Source organism: Panonychus citri, unplaced genomic scaffold (assembly GCF_014898815.1).
Source record: "Panonychus citri isolate SS breed McGregor unplaced genomic scaffold, ASM1489881v1 Contig00045, whole genome shotgun sequence".
In the NCBI taxonomy this organism is placed as follows: Eukaryota; Metazoa; Arthropoda; class Arachnida; order Trombidiformes; family Tetranychidae; genus Panonychus; species Panonychus citri.
The window spans coordinates 138,105-164,490 of record NW_026515450.1 but is presented as its reverse complement, the minus strand read 5'-3'; the positions used below and the strand labels follow the sequence as shown (position 1 = coordinate 164,490).

At 34.2% G+C, this 26,386-nt stretch overlaps 3 protein-coding genes across 6 annotated transcripts; all 3 read right to left on the bottom strand.

The window, feature by feature from the left end:
* Positions 1 to 2,575: 2,575 nt before the first annotated feature.
* Positions 2,576 to 8,613, bottom strand: LOC128398071 (trinucleotide repeat-containing gene 6A protein-like). The gene is made up of 2 exons (XM_053358885.1): positions 8,122 to 8,613; positions 2,576 to 8,034 (listed from the first exon to the last, which is right to left on the bottom strand). Exons 1-2 carry the CDS (start codon positions 8,567 to 8,569, stop codon positions 7,715 to 7,717), a joined length of 768 nt encoding a protein of 255 aa, XP_053214860.1. The 5' UTR covers positions 8,570 to 8,613; the 3' UTR covers positions 2,576 to 7,714.
* LOC128398062 (GATA zinc finger domain-containing protein 14-like) lies at positions 8,613 to 12,466 on the bottom strand. Of its 4 annotated transcripts, XM_053358876.1 has the most exons (8): positions 11,997 to 12,466; positions 11,333 to 11,656; positions 10,799 to 11,239; positions 10,371 to 10,723; positions 10,247 to 10,304; positions 9,881 to 10,182; positions 9,606 to 9,749; positions 8,613 to 9,522 (listed from the first exon to the last, which is right to left on the bottom strand). In XM_053358876.1, exons 1-8 carry the CDS (start codon positions 12,397 to 12,399, stop codon positions 8,620 to 8,622), a joined length of 2,928 nt encoding a protein of 975 aa, XP_053214851.1. In that variant the 5' UTR covers positions 12,400 to 12,466; the 3' UTR covers positions 8,613 to 8,619. The 4 variants fall into 4 exon arrangements, with proteins under 4 accessions (XP_053214851.1, XP_053214848.1, XP_053214849.1 ...); XM_053358873.1 differs by having other exon boundaries at positions 10,799 to 11,656; XM_053358874.1 differs by having other exon boundaries at positions 10,371 to 10,687; positions 10,799 to 11,656.
* A 10,554-nt stretch (positions 12,467 to 23,020) lies between these two features.
* Positions 23,021 to 25,671, bottom strand: LOC128398076 (uncharacterized). The gene is made up of 4 exons (XM_053358892.1): positions 25,077 to 25,671; positions 24,791 to 25,008; positions 24,607 to 24,733; positions 23,021 to 24,511 (listed from the first exon to the last, which is right to left on the bottom strand). The coding sequence occupies exons 1-4, from the start codon at positions 25,638 to 25,640 to the stop codon at positions 23,021 to 23,023; spliced, it is 2,400 nt and encodes a 799-aa protein (XP_053214867.1). The 5' UTR covers positions 25,641 to 25,671.
* Between the last annotated feature and the right edge of the window lie 715 nt (positions 25,672 to 26,386).

Genomic DNA, 26,386 nt, shown 5'->3' with positions numbered 1-26,386 from the left:
GATAATAATTGTGAGAAATTAATTGTTAATTGTGAAAGGTAACAATTAAAAGTCACCAACAAAAACAATAACATGATGATCATCAACTTTTTTCATTATCAAATCAATTAACTAATAACAAAATAACAAAAACTTTCACAATTTGATTGTTACAATCAAAATTTATATAAATTTTGTCATCAATGGTGATCAATGATTTAGTTAATTGTACAAAAATAGATGAACAATCAATCGGTGTGAAAGTTAATGAAAGTTTAATATTTTTCATTGAAATAATTAGTAAATTGTTACAATACTTTAGCAGTTTACTTTTGATTGTGTTTTAATTAAAGTTGCATAATCTAAATTGGATTGTAATTACAATTAGTGCACTATTGTGATAACAATTAACGGAGCAATAAACTTTTCACCATTCTCAAGGTAATATGATGAGTTTAATTGTTACAATTAAAGAAACATGGTTAGATTATTGGATAATAACAAATGATCATTTAAAATGAGATAATTTTGAGGTTTTAATGATTAAGAAAAATGTTTATTAAACTGATTAGATTAACTGATTAATCCAAGATTAGCTTGTTAATTGTGATGTTACCCCAACAATCAACCAGCAATTAGTTAACATTTATCTGATTGTAACTGTTCACTGTCTACTGTTTGATTAATTGTACAAAAAAAGCAACTCAACAATTTAAATCATCATGATAGTGACCTCAATTAACTCAAACCAAATCAAATTAAATTGTGTCATTTTCAAAACTTTATCACTGGACCAGTTAATAAACTTCAAACTTATATAATATGCTAATTGTTACAATTTGTTAATTGACAAGCAAAATCACATGTATAAATATAGATGAAGACTTAACAATCAAAGTTAATTGTGATCAAGTAAAACACTTTCAAATAGGAATTGAAATTAAATGTTGATTACAGTTGATTGTTTGGTCCAAAGTTTATTATTTGAATTATTTGATAGAAAGGAGCAAATATCAACTATTGATTGTAAATGTGGACAATTAAATTGATGGAAATGGTTATTAATGAACCATAACAATAATTAACAATGAAAATTAAATGATATATGATTGAAATGATTAAGAGATAATATAACAATATGATAATAATAGAGGTGAAAATAGTTAATTACAATGAATAGAAAGTAGATTAATCCTTGACACGGAAAACCGTCCATTCGTTGAGACGATAAAGTGGCCTGAGGACGATTCGATTATTATATTAGTAGTTCTGACGATAAATAATCATCTTCTTTATCTTCATAAAGAAAAGACAACAATCGGCTTTGATTAATTAACTAATTGTATCGGTCATCATTAGATCATTGGATTTACTCGAGTTTTTTTTCTTGGACATTGGTCATTGATCATTCACCGTGACGGGAATAAGTAACATGTATGATTAAGATGATGATGATGATGAGATGAAGATAAAGTGACCAGTCAATTGAAAAGTTTAAATTAAGTTGATTAGATGATGATGATTAAAGATGATCAGTTTGATTTGGATGATTATGTTATCCTTGTTGTTATAAGCCAACAAATCATTGGATCATTTGATTAACTGGGAAAGGAATCAATTTTGTTGTTGTTGTTGTTGTTTCTAATTAGGTTATACAATTAACTAAATTAAACCACTTCCAATGGTTGTCAATTAAGGTTAAATTGTAATCTATTTATCAGGCGAAAGGTAAACAATTAACTGAACAAAACTTTTAAGACCAATTTGATGATCAACTTAATCTATTAAATTACCTTATTAGTGAATATTTAATTAATCAGATAATTTAGTTGGTTAATTGTTGGAAACAATTAAGTTTCATTTTATTTGTTTACTTTGTTTATGGAAATGGAAACAAACAAAAAGGTAAATACAATTGTCTTATTGCCGATGATTAGTTAATTGTCGAGTTTAAATTGTTTATTTAATCGTTGATTAAGTAAATTTACTTGATTCAATTAATCATATTGTTGATTAAATATAGATTTTTCGTTCTCGAGCAATTAAAAGTACAATTTAGATGGAGAAACTTAAAGAAAAACAAAATTAACGTTTACAATTAATTGTCATCATTTAAATTGCAATAAGGAAGATGATGATTGATGATCAAATTTAATTGTGAACAATTTAGTTGATTAAAAGAGATACAATTTAAATAATCTTATATTTAGGAACAATTAAATGAGAAAGAGAAAAACAAAAGTTGATTAATTTTGGCTTAAAACTAATTAACACAATTTAATGGGTTGATTTTGGTTTCATCATAAAGTATCAGGTAATTAATTGTTGTGGTATTTTAATTGTTGTTGATTAGGCTTCTGGTTTTGCATTTATCATAATTAAACAAGTCACAAAGGTTTTACACAGTTAATTAATTGTTTGAGAAAATTGTCGATTTTTTTGTTGATTGTTAATCATTTCATTTGAAAATCAAAATCAGTTACACAAAACATAAAGGTTACAATCTGAATCTAATTGTCAACAATTAACATTTGACATTGATTAGATTGATTCATCTTTTTTTTTCGTAGTCATAATAATATAATTATATCATCAGTTAATTGTTAAAGTTAAATTGTTATTATCTCATATATTTATAAGGTGTGAAGGGTGAGCAATGTTTTCATGCAAGACAATTAATTGTTGATGATAATGATACAGATATTTAATTAGAAAGGCTTAATTGTTGGTTGATTTGTTTCTCCTTCTTCTTGATTCCTTGTACATAATATTGAAACAATTAACGGGGAAAAAGAGTTAGTTAATTGTTGCTTTTTATACTTGGTTCATTTTCCTAGGAAATGAGATTGGAAATGATTAAAACCATTGGTTAATTGTTCTGATGGTTGATTATGATTAGGACGATGAAGGTGATCAAAGTTAATACGATAAGATTGATTTTCATGATGATAATTAGCTTAGTAAATTGTTTGGTAATTTAGTTGATGATGATAATGATTTAATCCCACTTGATGTTTAATTCTGGTTGTTGATCATTTGATTAATCCAAATTGAGAAAAACCAAATTAAAACTTTCACTTTTGAGTTAATTGTTTGATACGAATCTCTTGTAAATTAATTGTGTGTTGTGGTTCCAATGGTTAAGGACAAGTTACAATTAAAGTTAATTACAAATGGTTGATTTTGTAGGTGAACAATTTAGTGAATGATTAAATCAACAATCAAGAAAAACAAAAGTTGGTACAAAATCAAATCAAATTAAAATTGGTTGTCAAAAATACAAATAATTGACTTTGATTATTGATCAACCAAATTTAGATTGTTATTTGTTTGGTTTGTTGTTTTTACAATTAGTTATAAGCAAATTAATTATTTTATCATTAGAATTGATTGTTAATTGGTTTACATAAGAAATAAATGATTAGTTAATTAAGAGAAATGAAACAAAATTGTGTTTACATTGAAAATCTATCAAAATAAGATTCCAACAGAATGAAAATTAATTCTAATTGTTACAATTATTAACACCCAATTATTTGAAAAATATCAATTAAAAGGAAGAGGAGGAAAAATTGTTATTAATCATAATTAATAAGATATAATAATAATAATAGTAAGATAATTATTGTGTTCAATTGACAAGGCAAAAGTTCAATGTGTATCCATATATATGTTGAATTTTCTGGATTGAAACAAAAAAAAAGTTAATCATGGGAAAATTAATCGATCACAAATTGTTTCCCATTGATTAACAATTTAAAATGGTTAATTAGATACACAGAGAAAGCATAATAATGAACCGAAAAAAAAAATTCATAGAAAGAGTTTTAAATTTTTAGGATTGGGAAGGTTTTGAGAATTGATTGTTAAGGTGGTTAATGGTGTCCATAAGTGAAGAGTGTGAAAAAACAACGATGACCATTTGAAGTTGTATTTGGTTTTGTTGTGGTCAAGCATTTGATGGTGTATGTGGTGTGTGGTGTGTGTGTGTGCTGGGGTGGTGACAATGAGCATGGTTCATAAGCTGTGAAGGTGATAAGCTTGTTGGTGTTTTTTTTGGCGGCAGCAAATCTTGAGAGTTGAATATACTTTTGGTGGGTAATTAGTCAACCAATTTGATTAATTAATTGTAATGAGAGAGAAAGAGAGAGAGAGATGAATAGCTAAAGATGGAGAGAGATGTTGTTGATGGATTAATGGTGATTAAGAGTTGTATGTGTATGTTATTTAGTACATTAGTTAATTGTTATTATTAGTATTACACTCTAGGTAATTGGAAATAAGTTAATTAAGGAAATCATTTGATTCATTGGTAATCAATTAATTTGTCATTAGATTGTAATTGACTTATTTAACCCTTTTGATACCATTAGAGTGTAATAACTGTAAATAATGTTTGTTTGTTTGTTTGTTTAACTACAATTTGGTCTCACAATTAACTCTAATTATTGTGACAAAGCATCTTGTGATTGGTGGTTGATTGATTTTCAATTGATTGGTATTGATGATTAATATTAAGGATCATTTTTACACCTTATATTATATAAAACTGTGTATATAATATAAAGATGCATTATCAACAGTATATAACTAAATTAAAGTTGAATTTTCATTTAAGTACAAGATGATATTACACCTTAATAAATATAACAGTTAATTGTTGTTGCTTTGTTTTATCAGGCAAAGAGATTTAAGATGGGAAAAGTTCACCAGAAAGAGATAATTTTATCGAAACTTTTGGAAACAATTAACTCTTCCTGATGACCTAAGGGTAAATATGTCATGAGTCTTGGACTAGGCTTTGGAATTACAGTTGAAATACAATATATATGATTTGTTATTTGAGAGAGAGAGAGAGATAAATGTTCTTGAGTAAAGCATGATAATGATGAGAGAGAACAGTTTGAAAGACAGAGAATTGGGAGAAATGATGATGTAAAGAGGGAGGAGGGATTTTCGGTCTTGACTTGGACAGACACCTTAGAGAAAATCTTGAATCTCAATTTCGACAATTCAAGTTTCTCAAAATAATAGTAATAATTATAATTAATAATAATAGTTGATTTGGTTAAGTTTCGTTTTGTTCAACTAACTCAATTACACAATCACCATCTCCAAATATATTGGGTGAACTGAAACTCGAGAATCAAAACAATCTAATCAACAGAGAAAATTTTGGACTAAGAAAATTGATAAAAATACATTTGAGCAAAGAAAAATTTTCTTATCCAAAAATTTTTCAGGTCACTCGATGACCCAATGGTCAATATAGTGGGAAAACATTTCAATTATATTAATAGTAATTAAATGTTTCCATTCACAGTTGATAAGAGGATCTCGCAGTTCGGATTCACCCATTATATATAAGTTTTGCTCATTTTTTTGTTTATTGTTGACTGATTAGTTATGATAATGTTACAATCTAAAAATGGTCAACTTTGTTTTTTTCACAATGTTATCAATATGTAAATGTATTAAATTGTTGAACTGATTGTAATAATAATGGTGATTAATTGTCAGATTAAAAATCAAGACAAGATGAGAATCATCATCATTTTGCATGGAACGATAACTGAAGATTAATTTAGATTCTTTTGGGGGAGTCAAAATGTTACTGTTTTAGTTTTTGGTGATTTTTTTTTGGACTATCTTCGAACCTTTCGAATCAGGTCGAAAAAGAAAGAGCAGTTAGTTTGACCTTCATAGAGATGAGAAATTAAAACGGGATGAGTAAGAGATATAATGCGTTAATATTGAGAGAGAAGGAGGAAGCTAAAACTTTTTGGTATATACACTCACTTAGACGTCACTGATTTTTTTGCAAGAGGGGCTTTTTAGAAGTTAAATTGTATAATTTTGCTTTGTTGCGCAATTATCATGAGCTTTTTACACCATAAAGATGGTGAGACGTAATAGAGAAACACAAACAGTCGAAATGAGAGTGTTTGTGATGAGGTAGGAAGAGGGAAGGGACAGTGAGGGAAAGGAAAAACAATCGATTTCAAATAGATATGAACTAGTTAATAGTAAATTTGTTTGGCCTCTCAGTAGATTAATTGATTGCAAGAGAGGAGATAATCTCTTTCATCATCTTGTCAAAACCTCTTCTTCGATGATCATCTCTTTTTTTTAATAAATTTATATAGATGTGTTAATATATATAAATGTATTTTTCTTTGATTTTTTTGTTTCTTTTCTCTGAAGTAATTTCTAAGTGATCTGAGAAGAAGAGATGATGAATCAAGAGATGGGAATAAGAGCGGAAGCAAATAAGTTGTAAGAGAGGAAGAGAGAGAGAGAGAGAGAGAGAGATTTGGTGGTGGGTGAGTAGGTTAAGATCATTGTCAAGAATGAAAATACAATGAGAATTGAACATGACGATGATGATGATGAAGAGAAACATTGGATGAAAGACAAGATGATGAACCACAGAGCAGGAAGAAAGTAGATGAATTTTGCTTGAAGAAAAAAGAGGAAGAATGAACAAGTGTGAATTAACTTTTCCTCCATTTGGGTTGATCAATTGTCTTCTTTGTCTTTGATGTGTATCCCTCCACCATGTGAATATATATTGGGGAAGAGATGAAAAGATGATTATTTGCAACAACCCAGTGGATAACAAGTGAACCAGGTCCAGAGATGATAATGTTGATGAGAAAAAGATCAAGGCCAGGATAGTAGTTAATTAATTGTTTGTTAGGCAGGAATAAATTGGTGATGTGCACTAATAGAAACATTTTTGGCTTAATCGTCAATAAAGTTAGCATCGATGATAAAATATTGTTTGTTGATAAACTAGTCTGAAATCATCTAACTTTTAAAGTTCCCAAGGGCAAAAAAGAAAGGAAAGATAAAGAGGCAAAAAGTAGAAACATTGAGGACAAATTGAGAGATGAAGTTAAATAAGGATTAAAGAGAACAAAAAAAAATGGAAAGGAAAAAATTGAGAGAAATGTTGACAAAGAAAGTGATGCATGAGAATATGGATTATGTGAGGATTCAAAAAGGTTTTTCCAAAACTTCGGAAAAGCAACGGCGACGAGATGAGATGAGAATGGGTGAGGAATATGTACTATCATCAGGAATATATCCTCTCATGACTTTAGTCAAATATCACCGTTGATGCTCATAGTCCATATTCATCTGATATGGCTATAGTTTTTGTATGAAGGTCGATGAAGGTCAACATCTCCAAAAGTAGATGGGTGTATACACATGGTACTTAAAAGGACAACTTAAAATCTTTTTTTTTCGTTTTTCTTGATGTTTATGTTGCCATCCTTTTTTTTTGTTTTAAGTAAATGAACATTAAAGATGATTGGGCCAATCACTGTACTTTTTGGGTTTAAATACCCTGTGTATGAGTAATGATTTGGACATCATTGAAAATGAGCGAAGAACAAGTTACTTAGACTTGGGCTTGGCTTGGCTTGACTTGATTTGATTTGACTTTTGTTTATATATATACCACATCTAGGCTTGACTGAAAACTTGATTCGACTCGACTTGTCTTGTCTTTGAATGTTTAACTATTGTAATGAGTGATTTGGGTATGAATTTGAAGATAAATGGCTTGAATATGTAGGTTTTTATCTTTTTGTTTGTTGCATTTTGCATCTGGATTGTAAGGCGGTATCGATTAAGAGGTCAATAGATTCTTTTGGTAATCCTTTGTAACGTTTGCCCTTGGGGTTAAAACAACAAGTTGCCCAAGTCAATTTAAATTAACATTAAATCACATCCATTTGTTCCCAATATTGACTCCCATACCATATCCCACTCCATTGCCATTATTCATCATTCGGGAAAGAAGCAGATCTTTGGGTTCAAGCCCATTGCTGAGATGATCACCTCCTTCATTGGAAGGATTCATCATCCAGTTATTAAAGGTGCTTGATTGAGGACGGATACCTGCCATTGATTGATCTCCACGAGGACCAAGTCGTTCTTGACCCATTCCTGGAGGTGGACCTCGAGTCTTAGTCATAGATCCACCACCACCTCCACTCCACAGAGTTTCGGGATTATGAGTTTCATTTGGAATGGCACCCCAACCTAAAGATAAAAATAATAATGGAAGAGTTGATCAGAATCAAGACTAGTCAAGACTAATCAACTAGTGTTAGTCAACAACTAACTTACCAGCATTGGCACCAGCATTAAAAGCCCAAGTGGCATTGGAAGATAGTCCAACTGATGGAGCCAACATTTCATTATTCAATGTATTTGGACTCGCACCTTTGGCTGACCAATTGTTGTACAAACCGGTTAATATTGCTGGATCTCGGATTGTGTTCACTGAAAGGGGAGATCGGGTCACACTACCGGGAGTTATATGAGGATCATCTTCAATTTTCATACCAGATACACCTTTCCATGGTTTACCAGGCTCAAATTCAGGAACAAGATTATTAATGTCATTCAAGTCCATACTGTTAACTGTTGTTTGGCTTGGAGCTGTCATAACTCCTCCAGTTACTCCTGAAGAGCTTGACATGACTAAACTTTTAAGATCTCCGGCTTGTGTACCATTTGGTCCCATAATAGAGGAAGGAACAGAGTTTGAGGCCATTGACACAGCATTCAACATGGAATCTTTTGACCAGTTTGAACTTTCACCGCCTCCATTTCCAGGGAAACTCAGTCCAGACCAACCTCCGAGAGAGGGGAACCATCACCACCCACATTGCCCCTGTTCAAACCTGAGACATCATTAGGATGATTCTTGGTCGAACCTGGAGCACGAAGGAAATCATTAGCATTGTTTTCTCCTGCCGATGATCCATGTTCGTCTCTATCGTAGTTGTTGAACTTCCATTTTTGTAGTCGTGAATGTTGACCTGAATTTCCTTGTTGCTGTTGTGAGTGATGACCTTGAGAGGAAGCATTCATTGAATTCATTCCTCCATTGATGCCAGAAATGCCAAGCCCTTGATGCGCACCAGCACCACTTTGGGAATAGTCTTTGAGCGTCAAATCACATAAGTCATTGTTCAACTGTTGAATACTATCACCGTCTTTAAGGAAATCCATGCCAGCTCCATTTCCACTACCGTGATTTGCATTGAATATTGGAGCATTAGTATTGCCAATACCTGATACCATCGATGAATGGAGGGCTCCTCCTCCTCCTTGAGCATGAGAAGATTGTGCAGTAGCCAACATTTGTTGTGACTGATTCGCTCCTCCACCATTTCCTCCATTACCACCTCCAATGTCACCATTGGACTGAGAGTAAATTAATGCAGAGGGATTAACAAGTGATCCTTGAGAGTGAGTTCCACCTCCTCCAGTCAACTGTCCCTGTTGTTGCTGTTTAAGGAACAGTCCCTGTTGGATAGTGATCTGATTTTGTAAATTTTGGATACGCAACTTGGTTTGAGTTATTTGTACGTGAAGATTTGACTGAGAAGAGTTATTGAAAGGACCCCCGTTTTTGGGGTGAGAGGCAATTTGCATTTGTAATGATTGGAGTGTTTTGATATTTTGTAAAAGCTGATTGATTAAATGGATTGTTGGTGCTGCCAACGGTTGGTTCAATATCTATAAAGCAAAGAAACGACAATCAATCAAATTAATAATCGGACACAGTAATTAAAAAGAGTAACGAATCAAATTTCAAATACCTGAGCATTAAGGTGGCCAGATTGAACAGCTAACTGTATCTGTTGGACCAAATGCATCAATTGTTTCTCTGATGGCAAATTGGGTTGGCCAGATCCCAAGTTTTTAGCTGCTTGATTTCTAAGCACATTTTGGACATGATTGATCTAATTTGTGGAAAATAAGATGATTAATTATCAATTTTAATGTAGGGTAAATTATGTAAGCCAAGAATCGTTAATGATTCTAATGAATTGATGAACAATTCATCAACAGTGTAATAATTGCAAGAACTTACTGAGGGCAATGCTTGAGAAGGCGCTTGATTAAGCTGATGATGAATTTGGCTTTGATCATGCTGTTGCTGAGAAGTAGACTGTTGGACGTTAATGATATGGTCTTGAGTCTGAGAGGAAAGAGTCACTTGAGGTTGGGTCTGCTGCATCCCTTGAGATGGATGCCGGTTCATAATACTGGAAAGATTTGAATTTGCGAGGCAATTCATGATTAGACTAGTAGGAGTATTGCTGCTGGCCTGACCTTTACCCCTCGAATCCATATCGCCCATATTATCACGAATTGAGAAGTTTCGACCGAAATCTAACAAGAGAAAGTTTTCATCGTTAAATGAGATCTAAAATAGAATGTAAAAATGAAAACTTACTGAGAAGATCATCTCTCGATACTCCACTGGAACGTAAGGCATTTTCAATTTCTTCCCTCTGTAATGATGAAAATAAAACATTTTAATATTTTGTTGAGAGTCCAGTGTATGCCAAATAATTTACCTTGCACCCAATTTCCATCAATATACGGTAAACTTTACTTGGATTCAACGATTCTTTGGATAATTGTGATGGTTGTTGAGAAGGCATTCCTTGTTTGGCTTTGTTCCAATTGTTATCATCCATTGGATCATCACCAGATAACCAATTGTTTGCTCCACCACCGCGTCCTTTAGCTCCCCAATATGAGAGAGGACTAGCTGGTGCAGCTTCTGATCCCCAACCACCAGCACCCATATTACCTCCAGGAGTATTAGGTGTACTGGGAGCAGTTTTTGGAGTTCCACTTTCGTTCTGTTTCTGACCCCAAACTCCAAAACCTTGAGACGAAATTGAAGCATTAACATCACGTTCATCTTCATTTGAAGGGTTAGTATTAAAATTATAATTGTTAGTATTGTTAATATTCATATTATTAGTTGGATTATTACCTCCAACAGGCATTGGGTTATTTTTTGAGTTTTGGTTATCATTCCAACCTCTATTCATTGGTTGCTTGTTCCAAAGATCATTGCCTGAGTTATCACCGACATCAACACCATCGTGCATGAGATTACCTGCCATTCCATTGGCTTGTTTGTTTTGGTTATTATTATTGTTGCCGCTGTTACCTTTGTTACCCATATTATTTGAGTTGTTACCCTTGAATCCTGGAGCACCAGGGGGTAATCGAATCATTCCTGGACTAGGAGAAATCAATCCCGAACCTGCACCATTTCTGTTCTGTGAGGCAAGAGCATTATTTCCATTGGCACTGTTACCTGGCATTTTGGCATTTGCTGGATCCTTCCAACGAGCAATTTTATGATGGATTTCTGGTTTTCCCCAAACGGCTGTTCCATCATCAACACCATTACCGGAAGCGCGAGGAGCTGGAGGAGGGGGAGGAGGAGCATTTTTCTTAGCATTTTCTTCATCAGCTTCCCAGCCTGTGGGTTGAATTGATTCACATTTATTAAACCCACCTTGTGCACCACCTTGGGCAGTGCCCCAGGTATCAATATTTATTGAGCCTGAACCTGAACCCGAAGATGCTGATGAAGAGCAAGAGCTTTTCATGTTATTGCTGTTCATGACATTCATATTGTTATCACGTTTCATTCCAACATATGAGTTGCCCATGTTTGAGCTCATACCGGCCATTTGACCACCGAAATTTCCAACCATCCCAGCGTTTGAAACATTCGCAGCATTATTCGAGCCCATCACACCATTATTATTGTTATTGTTATTGACTTTGGTTGAGCCTCCCCAAATTGAGGTTGCATTGTCAGAGCATGAATCGAATTCTGAGTAGAGAGAAAAACAATAATGAGAAATCAAATCAAATCAAATCATCTTTTCATATGGGTTACAGACTCTCTCTCTCTCTCTATTCCTAATAACCAAATAGTAATCAAACAATTGTCGTTGATCGAGTTCTACTTTATAGCAATTTGAATGTTTTAAAGGAAAAAAGGAAAAAAAAGGAGTCGGGAAATCAAACGAAACTTGGAAAACCGTAATACATTGTGAGAGTAATAGACTGTACACATTATAGGTGAGAAAAAAGTTGAACAGATGTGAGTGATAAACAAAGCACACAAACACATTCACTGTTCATGAATGAGAAAAAATTGTAATACTTACCGGAAGGAACTGGTTGATGATGATGATGATTGTTGTTGTTGTTGTTGTTGCTGTTGGCTGAAGGTGTAGTGGTAGGAACAGGAGCTGGAATACCACCTACACTTCCACTGGTCATAGGAGCTGCCGCAGAAGCACCGGAGGGAACTCCTGTCCAAACGTTACTTGAATCCTCTTCTTCACCCCAAGTGCCTCCAATATGAGATGCAGAGTTATGGCCCCAAGGTTGAGATACCTTTTGATTCGTTGAAACTGTTGATGACGATGATGTTGCTGCTGCATTTGCTACATTTGCTGATGATGCTGATGATGTAGCTGAAGCCGCTGAGATAAGTGCTTTGGTTTTATTACGGACGGTATATTCCCAGATTTCTGTGCCAGTAACAGAGGCACCAAAAGACCACATAACGCTGTTTACATTTGGACTTGGTTGGGAGGGTGGAGGAGGGAGATCCCAGTTTTTTTCCTGATTTATCACCTAAAAAATAATAATCATTTTATATTGTAATGGAGAATTAGAGTATTGAAGACCCAAATAAACAAGGAAACACACAAAGAAAAAGAAAGAAATACTTACAGTTTAATTTTCAGAGAAGAGCAACATTGAGACGTTCATCCTCAAAATGTTTCTCTACTACAACATCGGTGGTAGCCATGGCGGCGGAATTGTGATGAGATCCATATGAATAATCATTGTTGTTGTTATTATTACTACTATTACTATTACTATTATTGTTCATTTTACTTCCAGTGCTCATAAAATTATCACAACCAATAATAGCACCAAGAAGTTCGTCGAAATTATCTAAGCCCAGCTTATCATTTCTGCATCCACTTGTGCTGTTGTTGGTCACTTTTTTTATCATCTCCACGATTCCAGCCTTGATTCATCTCCATTTTGTTATCATCGTTTTGCCACATATTAAAAACACCAAAAACAAAACAGGATTAAAAGTCAATACCTAGAGACAAGAAGAACAAAAAGAAAATCAACAACAACACACATATAAATGAGCCCATCGAATTAATTTAAATTAATTAAATAATTATTGACTTTAGTAGATCATAAACATGGAAGAATAAGAAAAAATAGATAAAAGGTTAATGAAGTAAATAAATGGAACACACAGAGGTAATCACATTAATGAATAAATAGAAAGAGAAAAAAAGATCGAAAGAAGGAAAGAAATTGAAGAAACGAGATACAATATATTATAAAAAGAAAAAGAGAGGAGAAAGAGAGTGAATGAGATGCTGATGGTAAAATGGTGGATGATCAAGTTGAGAGAGAAAGAGAGAGAGAAAAAAGTAAGAGAAAAACGACCAGAAAAAGAGGGAGAAAATGATATAGAAAGAGAAGAAGCAGAAAAAAATCAACAACACACACATAAGCAAAAATAGAAAGAAAGACAGAGAGAATAAGAGAAATAGACAGAGAAAAGGAAAGAGAGAGAAAGAGCTGAGTAAAAAAAAGAAAATAACATGAAATTGGTAAAGAAAAAAAAACGAAGAATTAAAATGAAAACCTAAAAGAAAACCAGAAGAGATGAGGATAAAAAGATGGACAATGAAGAGAACATTGAAATCAAAAATATTGGATCAAAAGGTTAGAGCAAAAAAAAGAGAATAGAACAGAAAAGAAAAGATAGAAAAGAGAAGATGAAGAAAACAATATTTTCAATAGATCATTTAAATTTTTACTTACTGATTAGAGTAACAATTAGGTTGATGATAGAAGTTAGTTAATGAGGTACATTGAATTAAAGACAATAAAATAAATTAATTGTTTAATAATAATTAGATTTTAGACCAAAAAAAAATAAGAGCAAAGATTTAACTTGAATAAATTGCGAAAGGGAGAAGTGAATAGTAAGAGAAAATAAATTGTCTCTCATGGAAAGAAAATCAAATAGACAGAATAATAGAAAGAAGAAAATGTTGATCTTTCTTTCGATTGACTCGTTGTGCGCATGCGCAGAGAACATTATCCTGCACATTCGCAGTCCGATCCATCAAAATGGCGACTGAGTTTTCGTTGAGAAAATCTAAAATTTTATTTAATTACAAAAGTTATAATTAAAAAGTGAAATAATTAAAATGTCTGATCAACCCCGACAACAGGAAGCTCCCCTGCACCCAAGGGCACCCCCCGAAAAAGTAAGTTCAAAAAAGTAATACGAAAAAACGGTAAAACAAAACTGAACAACCAAAACAGTACAACCTCATTGCAATTCTTTTACTAATAAGTTCAAACGTTCTCTCTACTTCTCCATTCATACACTGAACATTAGTTCCTTTTTCCCGTTATTCTGGCATCTTCACCTGAAGATAAGACGAAATATGAACAAGCGAAATCCAGAGCCACAGAAAATCTTATGATTGGTATTGAAGGAGAACAACGAGAACGAGTAATGCAATTGCTTTCCACGTGCAACCAAGAAACCCTCAAAGAAGATTTTCATCTACTGAAAAAAGCTTATGCAACATCGGTGAACGAGAGATACCTTGCAATACCAAAGAAAGAACTAACTTGGTTCAAGAAGTATCTTATGTTGATGGACAAAGTGCTGAAGGATAAAGCTAAACCCGCTTACACCGCATCTGTGGTCACGGGTGCTGAAACCAACACACCATCCGCTAACACCGCATCTGTGGTCACGGGTGCTGAAACCGACACACCATCCGCTAACACCGTATCTGTGGTCACGGCTTCTGAAACTGATACACCATCCGCTAACACCGTATCTGTGGTCACGGACCCAAACATTACAACGCTGCCTCCTTATGATGTTCTCGTGGATATGAACCCATCAACATCCAGACCAAGTGAATTACAAATTGACACTGACTTCGTAATAGATTTGGCGGGTGCCGAACAACCAAAAAGAAAGAGAGTTAAAGAGTCATTAAACATCTTAAAGAGAAGTAAACAAACTCCGCCTGACTGGTGGCCTTGGTTAGAAAACCGAAGGTATTACAAGATCAACGTCAAAGGCCCACAAAGCCTTCGAACTTCGCAATCCTTAACCGACCATATAGCAACGCTCAAACTTCAGTACTCATTCCGCATCATGTCCTACAGAGACTACTCAATCATTCTACTGAACCAAGAAAACGAAAGAAGCGATATATTGAAAAAACTAAACATCGCTGACTTGAAGTTCGAACCAGTGGAATGGAAGAGACCACGCATTAAATTGGCTTACGTACATCAACCAATAAATGAGAACTGGGATTCATATATAAGCAAGATAATGGCCCTCAACGGATTCCATGAAAAGAATCAATACAAATTAATTCATGTTTACCCTCTGGGCCTTAACACAGATAAATATGGAGTGGTCATCGAGGTCTCCCCGGCGATTAGATCTCAAATAGAGATACGATTAGAAGGGAGAATCTCCACGGGTCGAGCCTACCACAAAGTAAAAGACGATTTCAAAATACTGAACTGCAAGTTATGCCAAAGATTTGGCCACTCGAAAACATATTGCCGAAATCAACTTCGCTGTGAAAAATGTTCGGGGCAACACCTATTAAAAAATTGCAAATCTGTGACAATGCACTGTCCTTCCTGCGGCCAAGATGGCCACAAGGCCTACAGCCAAGAATGTTTAATGTTCAAAAATGAACTTATATTAGCGATCTCGGAGATTGATTACGATTTCGAACATCTCCTCATGTGAAATCGCTAATCCCGATCTGGAGTCACGACCACAAAAGCTCAACCAAATTGAATTAACCGCCACCAGTTACTAAGTAACTAAATGTAACCCAATTAATCACCAATGTAACTTCAACAATTCCCCTTCTTTAAAATTTGTAATTCCTAAACAACAAAAAATGGATTTAGATCCAACTGATTTGATAATAAAATTACTAAATGAAGAATTACTGAATCCCGAATTCATCCGTTGGATTGACAATGATGCCAACACAGTTATTGAAGTTTTCTCTACCCTTGTGAAAAAAGATTTGTCACGATCAGCAGACACAGCCGACCTATCCATCCATGTTCTTAGCGGTCTTACAGTAATAGCCTCGATTTTTGCCCAACAATCACCAAATGAATCAACCATAAAAGTTCTCCGTCAACTATCATCCCTGTTGGAAAACAGAGTCACTGAGAGCCACCAAAGTTTGAACCAAGAAGAAGATGACGAGGAAGACCTCATCACCTCACAAATAATAATCTCTCACAAGAGAGCATATGAATGGAAGATACCAGAAAACATCAAGACCAACATACAAAACAAATCATCAAATCAAGGTACAAAAAAGAATTACTATGAAGTTAAAGCTCCAATCCCGAAACAAACCGCCGTCGACATCCTCAACCTGAATGACCCGGAATTAACAATCTCAGTGATCGACTGGTATCTGATGGAAGCACCAGATCAAACCTCATTATCCCAACAATCAGAATTACTTGAGAAATTCAAAAAAGATAATATTTTATTCAGATTTTATCCAAACCAGGTTACAATGTTTATAAAAAATCAAGAAAAATACATGGAAATGAAGAGACGAAAAGGTGAAATAATTACTTCAGAAGGAAATATAAAATTCACCGGTAAAGCAAGAATCAAATATTGTAAAGATTGCTCAATGACTTTTCAGGGTTACCACCAAATTCATAAATAGAAATTCAGACAAAGTTTGTAATAAACAGTAAATAAAGATGAAGAAACAAAATTGAACAGAGCGTGAATTAAGTTTGTAATTAGCGGTCAATAAAAACGGTGAAATACAAATAAAGAGAACGTGAACTAAGTTTGTAATTAGCGTTTCTCTTTGTTTACAATCCATTCAGATTTCTCTAACTCATAAATAACGAGTGAACCATCAGTATAATTTTCGATTAGGAAACTATCGGGATCGTAAACCTCTCCATTATTAATTTCGAAATAACCTTCGCGAGTTAATAGATTAAGACACGAATGCCAACCATCAAAAATGAAATGACTCTCCTTCTCTCGATACCGATCCCCTTGAGAAACATCATAAGCATCCTTCCAAGTCTTGATCACACTGCTAAACGCAAGTCGACGATACTTATAATCTTCCCCTTTAAAAGAAATACTAATTTTCTCCTCCATCTGGATGAAAAAATCCTCTCGCTTCATTAACGGACCGCAGAGATTGAGAGCCAATAGCTCGGGTAACTTTAAAATCTTAATATCTTCAAGAGACCGGAAGCCACTTCCACAAACAGCACCGTTGACTACCCTTGAACAAGTTAAAGGTACATTATCACCCCAATAGGCAGGTCGAGCTACCAACTCAGACAACAAAATTACCTGAAATTCACCACAAGCGGTACCGGGTAAATTTAACACAGGAAAACTGTACTTGAACGGTTCATCGCCAACACAAAATCGACACCTGAATTGCCCCGAGACATGGAAAAGAAATCGATCATGAAATGATGAATCGTTATTCGCCAACTTTCGGAGCAAATCATGATAAACTCGGGACTCAACACCACCGGGACGACCATATCGCTCAGAACAAAACCTCCGCAAATGCTTTAAAATAAAAAGCTGCTGTGAATTAAGCTCGAGATCATTGAGAGGTCGATGTTTCAAAGGCTCATCGTAAGGCACATCAGGTTCGGTCTTTAACTGTAAAAGTCGAGGGTAATTTCTTATCCGGAAGCCATCGATGCGAGCGGCTTTAACAAATTCTCGGTAAAAATTATAAAGGGAATAGACCCATAAGCCTTCTCCCTCGATTGGCTCAATCCGCTTCAAATGCCTGAGAGGGTTAACCGCTACCCCGGCACCGATTCGACTGGCCAATGCCATATAAGATTCCATAAGACATTTAATGAAAAGGGAGGAATGAAACAAAGGTAACAGAGCTGAGTTCAGGTAACAGAAACCTTGCCAATTTGGTAAACGCATAATCTGCTGAGGCTGTAAGAAAACAATAAAAGGGTTAGCTAGCTCCAATCTGAGTTCACTAACCAACTTACCATATAAATCTCAGGATGTTTATCCAAAATTATCTTAATCAAATTATGATAAGCCATGTCGATAGCCTTTTTGGCCATAGGATGACACCCGACTCCCCGAATTTCCTGATCCATGAACTTAACAATCAATTGAATGAGAATATAACTCACATCTCCATCCTTTTTGAAACTATAAAAACGATTTGAATACTGGAAACTATCACCATGAACGCTTTCAAATTCGCGATGAAAATTTGCCTTTGACCCAACCAAGAACTTACACTCTTTATACCTGGACCAAATGGAATCACGAACTTGAGGGTTCAACTTAACAAATTTAAATTCATCAGGGATCTTATTCATGGTTGAAATTACGCTCTTGAAACTAATCAAATAAAAGAAACAAATGGTTCACTTGGTTACCAACGGAAATTACATAAGAAAAGGCGGCAAAGAAACAGTCATTAAATTCAAATTCAAATTGAAAATGTTACATGTACTTCATGGAAATGTGAATCAAAAAAGTGACCTCACCCGGAAAATAATTATTGAAACAGTTTATAATGACATGAGAATAACTTCGATAAGTGACCCAAACATCAGCGAGTTATATAAACAAATCAACACCAAAGGTATAATAGTGAAAAATCGTCAGGTATTGGTGTTCTCAAGAGACCTACAACCGATCAATGTGAGAACAAATTGCGAAAATGTAGTGGCAGGTCTCCTCAGGAAAGAAAACATCTTAATTATTGGTGTGTACATCAAACCATGGCGAGGAAAACAACTAACGAACCACCAAATCGCGACAATATATCGACTATGTTTGGAAAACATCAACAGTGCGCTTATACTAATGGGCGATTTCAATGCCTCCATGAGATATTGGCAATCTAATAGCACGGGCACCAAAGATGTTAACCTATTTTCACCACTTGTCGACACTCTAATTCGTTTCAACCTAAAACCGATGAATGTAGACCTCGAAACAACATTCATCCGATCAAATAGGGTCATCGATATGATCTTCTATTCACCTCCATTGTTAGTTAGCGACACAGAAAAATTCAGAGACTCTTCCGATCACTGGCTCATCAAGTGTAAAATTGACAAATCGCTAGTGAGGGGGAAAAAACAGAACCACGGGAAATACATGAAGATTGGTTCATGGGACATAACCAGTGACCAAGACCTCAGATCTTCCACATGGGATCGGGAACACCCACTGATCAAAAAATGCAACGAGATTATCCACTTCCCAGACAATCATGGCCTATGGATAAAAAAGAGAAAGAAAAGAAACAAATATCAACGACTATTGAAAGAAAGAAGGAGAATCCAAAAGAAAAGATTTAAAACAACTGAGGATGAAACTCGAATAGATCAACTTACCCAAGAAATAAACCGGAAAGTCACTTCCATGAATATATACAAAATGTTTACCAAAATGAAAGATGCTAAAAAAATATGGCGATTAATAAAAAAACACATAATCGATGAAGGTGAAAGAATCAACTGGGCGAACCCGACAACAATAAATAGCAAATTAAATTGGCTTCAGGGTTTTACAACCAATCGGCCCAAATACGAGGATCAACCGACTGGTATCGATGGCCACATCCATGAACACGAAATACTAATGCTCAGAAAATACAAAGCAAAGGCCTCCAGCCTATCAGCGGACAACTTCACGATAGCAACCTGGAATCGATTCCTAGATAGAAACAGAGACGAGATAATCAGAGTATAGTAAACATCATCCAATCTTCTCATGTGCCGAATGTCCTGTGCGTCTTTGGGTGCGGCTTCGTTCCGAAGCCGGATGGCCGAGTTCGAATGATCAGAACTCCAAATCATCTACTCAAGATGATAGATTCCATATTAGCGAATCGACTTCAAGAGGTGGCCGAGAAAATGTTGGTACCGGGAACGCAATTCGGATTCCTAGCAGGGAGGAGAAGAGAAGATTTACTCAGAATTCTTTTAAAAAAGGAGAATAGATTCTCCTCGACAATTATAATGGTCGACGTCTCAACAGCCTTCGACGACGTCAGCCTAGCTCCGATCCGAGGTCAGCTGACAGAGTTAGTTGGACAATCGACTATGGCTCTAATCGACTCAATACAAACAAATGATTACCTCACATGGTTCGATGGCAGGAAGAAGCTCTTTAAAAAATCAACCTCCGAAGTATCGCAAGGTACCTCAATCGGCCCTCTCCTCTTCATCTTGGCCCTCAATCACGTCATAAGCAAATGTTGGTCGAAGGGTATCCACGTTTATGCGTTCGCGGACGATATGACCATCGTAATACGTGAATTCTCTCCTTGGACAAGAGCGGCAACACTGGAGGAAATAAAAAAATTACTATTAGAAATAAATCTCAAACTGAACGAGGAAAAAACAAAAATCATTTACCCAAGCGATGACACGATATACCGCATATTAGGCTTCTCATACTGCAAAAAGAAGATCACATTAAAAAGTGCAAAGAAACAAATGGAAGAAAACATAAACAAGCTAATAATTCAGTCCAGAAGGATTAATTGGCCCAAAATTGGTTACCTTCCACTAAAAATCCAAAAACTGATAGTGTCCAGCTACTTGTGGCCTTGTATATACCCGCTAATACCCTTAATGATGCAGGACCTGGTTAACGAAAACAGAATCAATGAATTAATTGGCACCATGATAAACAAATTCATCTCAACAAGAAGAACGCGATGGGGCCACTTAGTTATTTACAAGTACCCAAAATGGTTGGAAAACTGCCGAATTCAAAACAGAATATGCGATTCGAACGAAGGAATTCGAAGACCAGAGGGCTGGATAGAGAGACACAAAGTTCCGATAGCCGAAATATTAAATCGGAAAACTCTATCGGGCGATCATCAGATATATTATAAAATCAAAGACAGTAGAACCACAATAATACGACACAACACATCCGAAGGACTTTGGAAGATGGAGATACCAAGAGGTAAGGAAATGTACGAAGTGAGACTAATTTCTTTAGAAGCAATCATAAGGATATGGGGACAATTTCAAGTGACAATTGTATTGGAACCAAAAACAGCGGAACTAATCTATTCAAGTTCACAATTCGGTCATGACGTTAGAAGAATCCTACTATTACCAGGAAATTGGCTCTTCACAACCACCCAAACCAGAGACAACTGGTGGGAGAGGGAAATTAGATGGTATCTACCTCTCCCAAACAATCTAAACAATGTGAGGACGCAACAAAGAAAATTGATAGAAGAAGAAAAAAAGATAACTGAACAAAAATTCAGACAATCAAACTCACCACTGGCCAAACTAAACATCAAAGTTGAAGACAAAATACAAATACATTGCATGATAACACTGGAGAATATGGTAAAACATAGACGAGTGATCGATTGCTGCGGGATTAGAAGACCACATCGGCTTCACTACTGGCTAGAATGCGAACGGATCGAAAACAACTTCCCTGAAATACAAGGACTCAGATTGAAACACGTAAAAGATTGGGATGCCAAAGACATAAAAATAATAAATGAAATACTTGAAACAGTTGACAACAGAATTGAATCTTTCCAAACATGTACACGGTTAGAAATGCAACCGTTAGAGGGTAGCACAAGAGGCTACTCAGTTGTATGACAACCGTAAAGGTTACACAATATGTGAATAAAATTACGTTACAAACTTGAAAGTTTCAAGTTGAAATTATGAAAGAAATAGAAGTCAACGAACAATCAGTTAATTTTAAGAATTTGTGAATTAATTCAAATAACTACCACCAATTGTGATTCGAAATGAATAAGACCAATGGATTCTCGCAATGGAAAAAACGATAACTGTTGATGGAAATGTGTTCTTGCGTTCCTTTAGAGTTGAAACATCAGAATAAAATGTACAATTGCCAATCGAAAATGGTAGAGCCAAATCACCAGAATGATCGAAAAGATACAAAAAATCGTCGTGTTCTTGGTTCCAAATGAAAAGATGGCTACCCAATGAAACTGTTGATCATATCTGGATGACGGAGCCGAAGAGATTAAAGTTTCCAAGTTGGATTGGAACATCCAGAATGTGGAGATTGTCATGGAGAGAACCCGAAGAAACAAATTTGTCGAGCTATTTGACCTTCATGTTACCCTATCATACCTATGTTACCAATGTAAGATGTCTTTCTTTAGAAAAGATTGATGGAACCATTTTCACCATGATGTCAAAAATACCGATTCGGATGAAAATACTAAAAGAGATTCAAAGAAGAGTCTGATTTGGCTAACAAATTTGATAATCGTGAGAAGATTCTAGACGATCTGGAAATGATAAAGGTCGACAGTTTAAACAAAGGAGATAAAAAAGACTCAGATTGTCACTGTAGTTAATGATTGGTCATTTTAAAATATGCGCTGAAAAAAACGACCGATCCTTTTAAGAGAGTAAATCAATTGCAACAATTAAGTAAATTTTTCGTTCGATTGTTGACAAAAATGAAAATGGATCAAACTTTCAAATCATTTGAATCTTTTTGATGTAAAGAAAATAATAATTTTCTTCAACTATTAATCGTCAATTTATCCTTAAGTGAATTTCTACAAATACTCCAACAATACCCTTCGAATCATTTACAATAACAAAGTTTGTTATCGTAATTAACATCACCAACTACTTCTTCTTTCTAGTGATAATCATTGTATTAATATTGGTACAATTGGTTCATTACAATCAAAGAATCAACAACAATCAAGGTTAAATGGATGCGCATGTATTTGTATTACTGGTGATCATTATAAAATCTGTGTAATTCAATCAAGTTTCATCATCCACATCAAAGATAAACATGAATAACGAGCAACAATTGTTTTCTCAGTTAATCCATCACTTGAACGATTAATTATTGTTATAAATCGACTTGAACATTGATTCTTATGTGATTCATACAACAATCAACTTAATCCAATCGCAAGGATCGTCAATCAATAGACGAGTTAATCTACAAACTTCAATAATTGATGGAAACTTTGTTTTCATTTATATTTAAAGGTTTTATTCACATTTAAATGTATTAATTCAATTAATTCTTCTTCTCCTCGGATTCTTGTTTGTCTAATTTGGTTAAAACTTCATCTAATTTTTTTCTTTCTTCTTCCTCTTCTAGCAATTCTTTTTGGAAAACTCTGAGTAGCGTGGATTCAATTGTCGTCGCCTCGTGAATTTCAACATGGAAATTATTATTTTCTGGTATATTAAAAGCAATCACTTCATTTCCTTGATGTTTACCCAAAAGCTTGACAATCGGATTACAAGCTAATCTAACCTTTGGATGATTATTGTTGGTTAATCTTCGTATTCTGCTGATCAAACGACTATTACTTAACGTGGTCTCTATTCCTGGTGGTGTTGATGAAATTATTGATGATTGTTCATCATCTCTATTATATTCCAAGATGAAAGATTCAATAATAAAGGCGGTGAAACAATTGAGAACCACAATGATACAAATCAAATGGAAACTGACAAAATATAATCGAGTATATTTACTATTGGTCATAATTTCATAATTTCTGACAAACTGATGCCAATCATTTACCGCCAACAGTTGAAAGAGTAACAGATATGCCGTTACTATTGAATTAAAGTTAATTGTACAAAAGCGAACCCCTTTTTCCGTTAAATTGGATGGACAGCAATCAATTGAACCAACCGGACAACCAGAAGGATCTGAATTGATTAATTGAGCAAATAAGATGATCCCAATGATAGCAAAAAAGTAAAACAATGCAAATATGATGATTGTAAAGTCGATTATAAATGGAATCATCCAACGGGAAGTGTTTAAAATTGAATGAAATCTTTCAATTCGGCGAAACATCCTGATGATTGGAAGAACAAGAAGAATCAGAAAAACGTTTAAATAAGGATCTATATTTGATTCTTCAACTAAACCAAAGATCACAATGAATATCATGATAACTGCTAAAATAGTTCCAGTTAACGAATAGAGATTCCAAAATTGTTTGAAAAATATAATAAATCCCTGAGAATATAATTTGGCAAAATTATCAAACACAAAGAAGCTGATGACGAAATATTCAAAATCAATCCGATCAGGAGAATTGTCAAATGTCAGAACAATCAAGCTAATTATCAGAATAAATTCTGCTGTATACTGATAATAAACACTTTGAATAACAATACGGAACATCATTGATGTTGACGAATCGTAGATTGAGCTAAAGTAGCGACTCACAAATGTGGACAGTTCATCAGAACGAACCGGATAAACCATATTGATCTGAATTACTGGTAATTCAATCATGTTTAAAAATTCACGACGTTTAATTAATCCTTGAGTTTCCAAAAGATACCAAACTGTATACAAATAGTGACGAGAATTAACCGAACCAAATGACGGATTGTATTCTGGAACATCAATTGCAATATGATTAAATTGTTCCCGAGTTAATCCAGCCTGTTGATCAAATCTATCAGATGAACCAGTTACCACTTCGAAAGCTTTATTAAGGTTGGATAATTTAATTGAATGAATGTTGGAAATTTCATCCTAAATATAAGACAAGATCAAATTATTTATGAGAAACAAAACAAAAAGTCAGATTAAATTCTGGTTAATTTTTTGTAGTTGATTGTTACAATTACTTTTAAATGTCCTCTGTATGAATTGTAGATAACTGCTAGAGTTATATTCATGAAGAGAAGCCAATTAATTATCAAGAATATGACAAAAAATATAGCAAAGAATCCGCTCTGATTATAAGCTGGTAACCTGCGGAAGTGATTAATACATTTAATTAACTGGAATAATTAACTTTTTTTCTCTTACATAATAGATGGATTATTGACCGTTGTGACCAGAACATAAAGATTATACAAAGAATTGGAATATGTATCAAAAGGCAAAGTTCTCTGATCAAATAGTCGACGTTGTGAGAATAATTTAAATCCAATTATCGAGGACAAACCAAGAGATAAAAAGTAAAGAATTAAAATGTTCACCTGATCGGGTAAAGTTCTATAAACACACTTAACTATCCTGCGAAGCTTTAATGACAATGAAAGAAGAATTGAGTCAGAGAACAATTAAATCTAATCGAGAGGAAACAATTTACCTGACGCTGTTCTGGAATAAGAAAGATGAAAAAAGGTCTAAGACATCGTGACCATCGAGTGGAAAACAATGGAAAATGATGATAAGAAGCAGAAGATTGCAGAATAATATCAACCATGGAAAAGAAAATTAATCCTAATTGTAAGATGTTTTTACCGTCAATCCAGAACAATTTAAGTTGCGTACATCGATGTAGAAAGGCTAATCGTACAAAAAGGACGGAGAAACAACCGATCTCGACTAAATTGATTGTAACGGATAATATGGTCTTCTTATATTTACCATTTTCCAAAACACTCAAACTAATATCTTCCCAAATCGCAATTAGAAGGAGCAGAAAAACGGCTAAATTAGTTAACCATGTGAAATGATAATTTGAATAGATGAAATATATTTTCAACGAATCAATGTCATCTTTCAATTTAAATTTAATTCCGTCCAAAGCACATTTAATCAACGCTCTGCCATGTAAGTAATTACGTTCAACATGATCACTAATTACTAAATGAGTACTCGAATCAACTGGTTTAACTGAGAGAATCTCAGCAGTTGATGAACTTTTCATAATGAGAAAGGAAAAAAATAACTAAACACTAATCACAATTAACTAAGATTAAATGAACATCTTTATTATCCAAACAATTGTCGAGTTAATTGTTTCGGATTGTGTACAATTGATTAGATTGTATCGACCTTGATTGTAAACAAGATTGACAAATTAATCTCCGTATGATAATATTCAATCGTTATTGAGTATTTTTGATTACAAAAATGATTTCCTAATTGTAACCATGTGACTTTCTAATTAAAAACTTTCAACAAATTGATTCAATTATGAGGAATCACAATCAACATCCGGCGACAATCAAATTAATTGTTTTCAACGGTAACAATTAATTGAAATTTTCATTCTCTCCAATAAAAATTGGAAATGAATCATTTGATTGACAAGCAATATAATTAATTATGGTAAATATTTTGAGATAAGTTTTGTTTTTGGAAACATCAATTAATGAATTGTTTGTAAGTTTAATATCCTAATTGAATTTGGGAATTTATAACAATCAAGGATTCAACTGTAATTGTTTCTTTTGCGTTTGTATGTTGATGGGATGTTTAATTAATTATAATAATAATTATAATGTAAACAAGTAAAAAATAGTTAATGATTAATCACATTTGGTTATCTGTTTTTAATCATTGTAAATAACGACTAGAGTCGAGTTCACTTGTCTTTTGGAAATATTTGACAATATAATTTAACGGTGTATTTAAATTTCTCACTTCCTTTCTCTCCCTTTAGTTGATTGT

Excerpts from the sequence above, each read along its gene's own strand:
- LOC128398076 (XM_053358892.1), bottom strand. The coding sequence starts at position 25,640 with ATGAAAAGTTCATCAACTGCTGAGATTCTCTCAGTTAAACCAGTTGAT. Across the intron at positions 25,009-25,076 it reads TTATTCCAGAACAGCGTCAG|CTTCGCAGGATAGTTAAGTG; the intron begins GTAAATTGTTTC and ends TTGTCATTAAAG. Across the intron at positions 24,734-24,790 it reads GTCAATAATCCATCTATTAT|GTTACCAGCTTATAATCAGA; the intron begins GTAAGAGAAAAA and ends TCACTTCCGCAG.
- LOC128398062 (XM_053358873.1), bottom strand. The coding sequence starts at position 12,399 with ATGTGGTCTTTTGGTGCCTCTGTTACTGGCACAGAAATCTGGGAATAT. Across the intron at positions 10,305-10,370 it reads TGATGGAAATTGGGTGCAAG|AGGGAAGAAATTGAAAATGC; the intron begins GTAAATTATTTG and ends TCATCATTACAG. Across the intron at positions 10,183-10,246 it reads ATCGAGAGATGATCTTCTCA|ATTTCGGTCGAAACTTCTCA; the intron begins GTAAGTTTTCAT and ends TTCTCTTGTTAG.
- LOC128398071 (XM_053358885.1), bottom strand. The coding sequence starts at position 8,569 with ATGTTGAATGCTGTGTCAATGGCCTCAAACTCTGTTCCTTCCTCTATT. Across the intron at positions 8,035-8,121 it reads TAATGCTGGTGCCAATGCTG|GTTGGGGTGCCATTCCAAAT; the intron begins GTAAGTTAGTTG and ends TTTTATCTTTAG.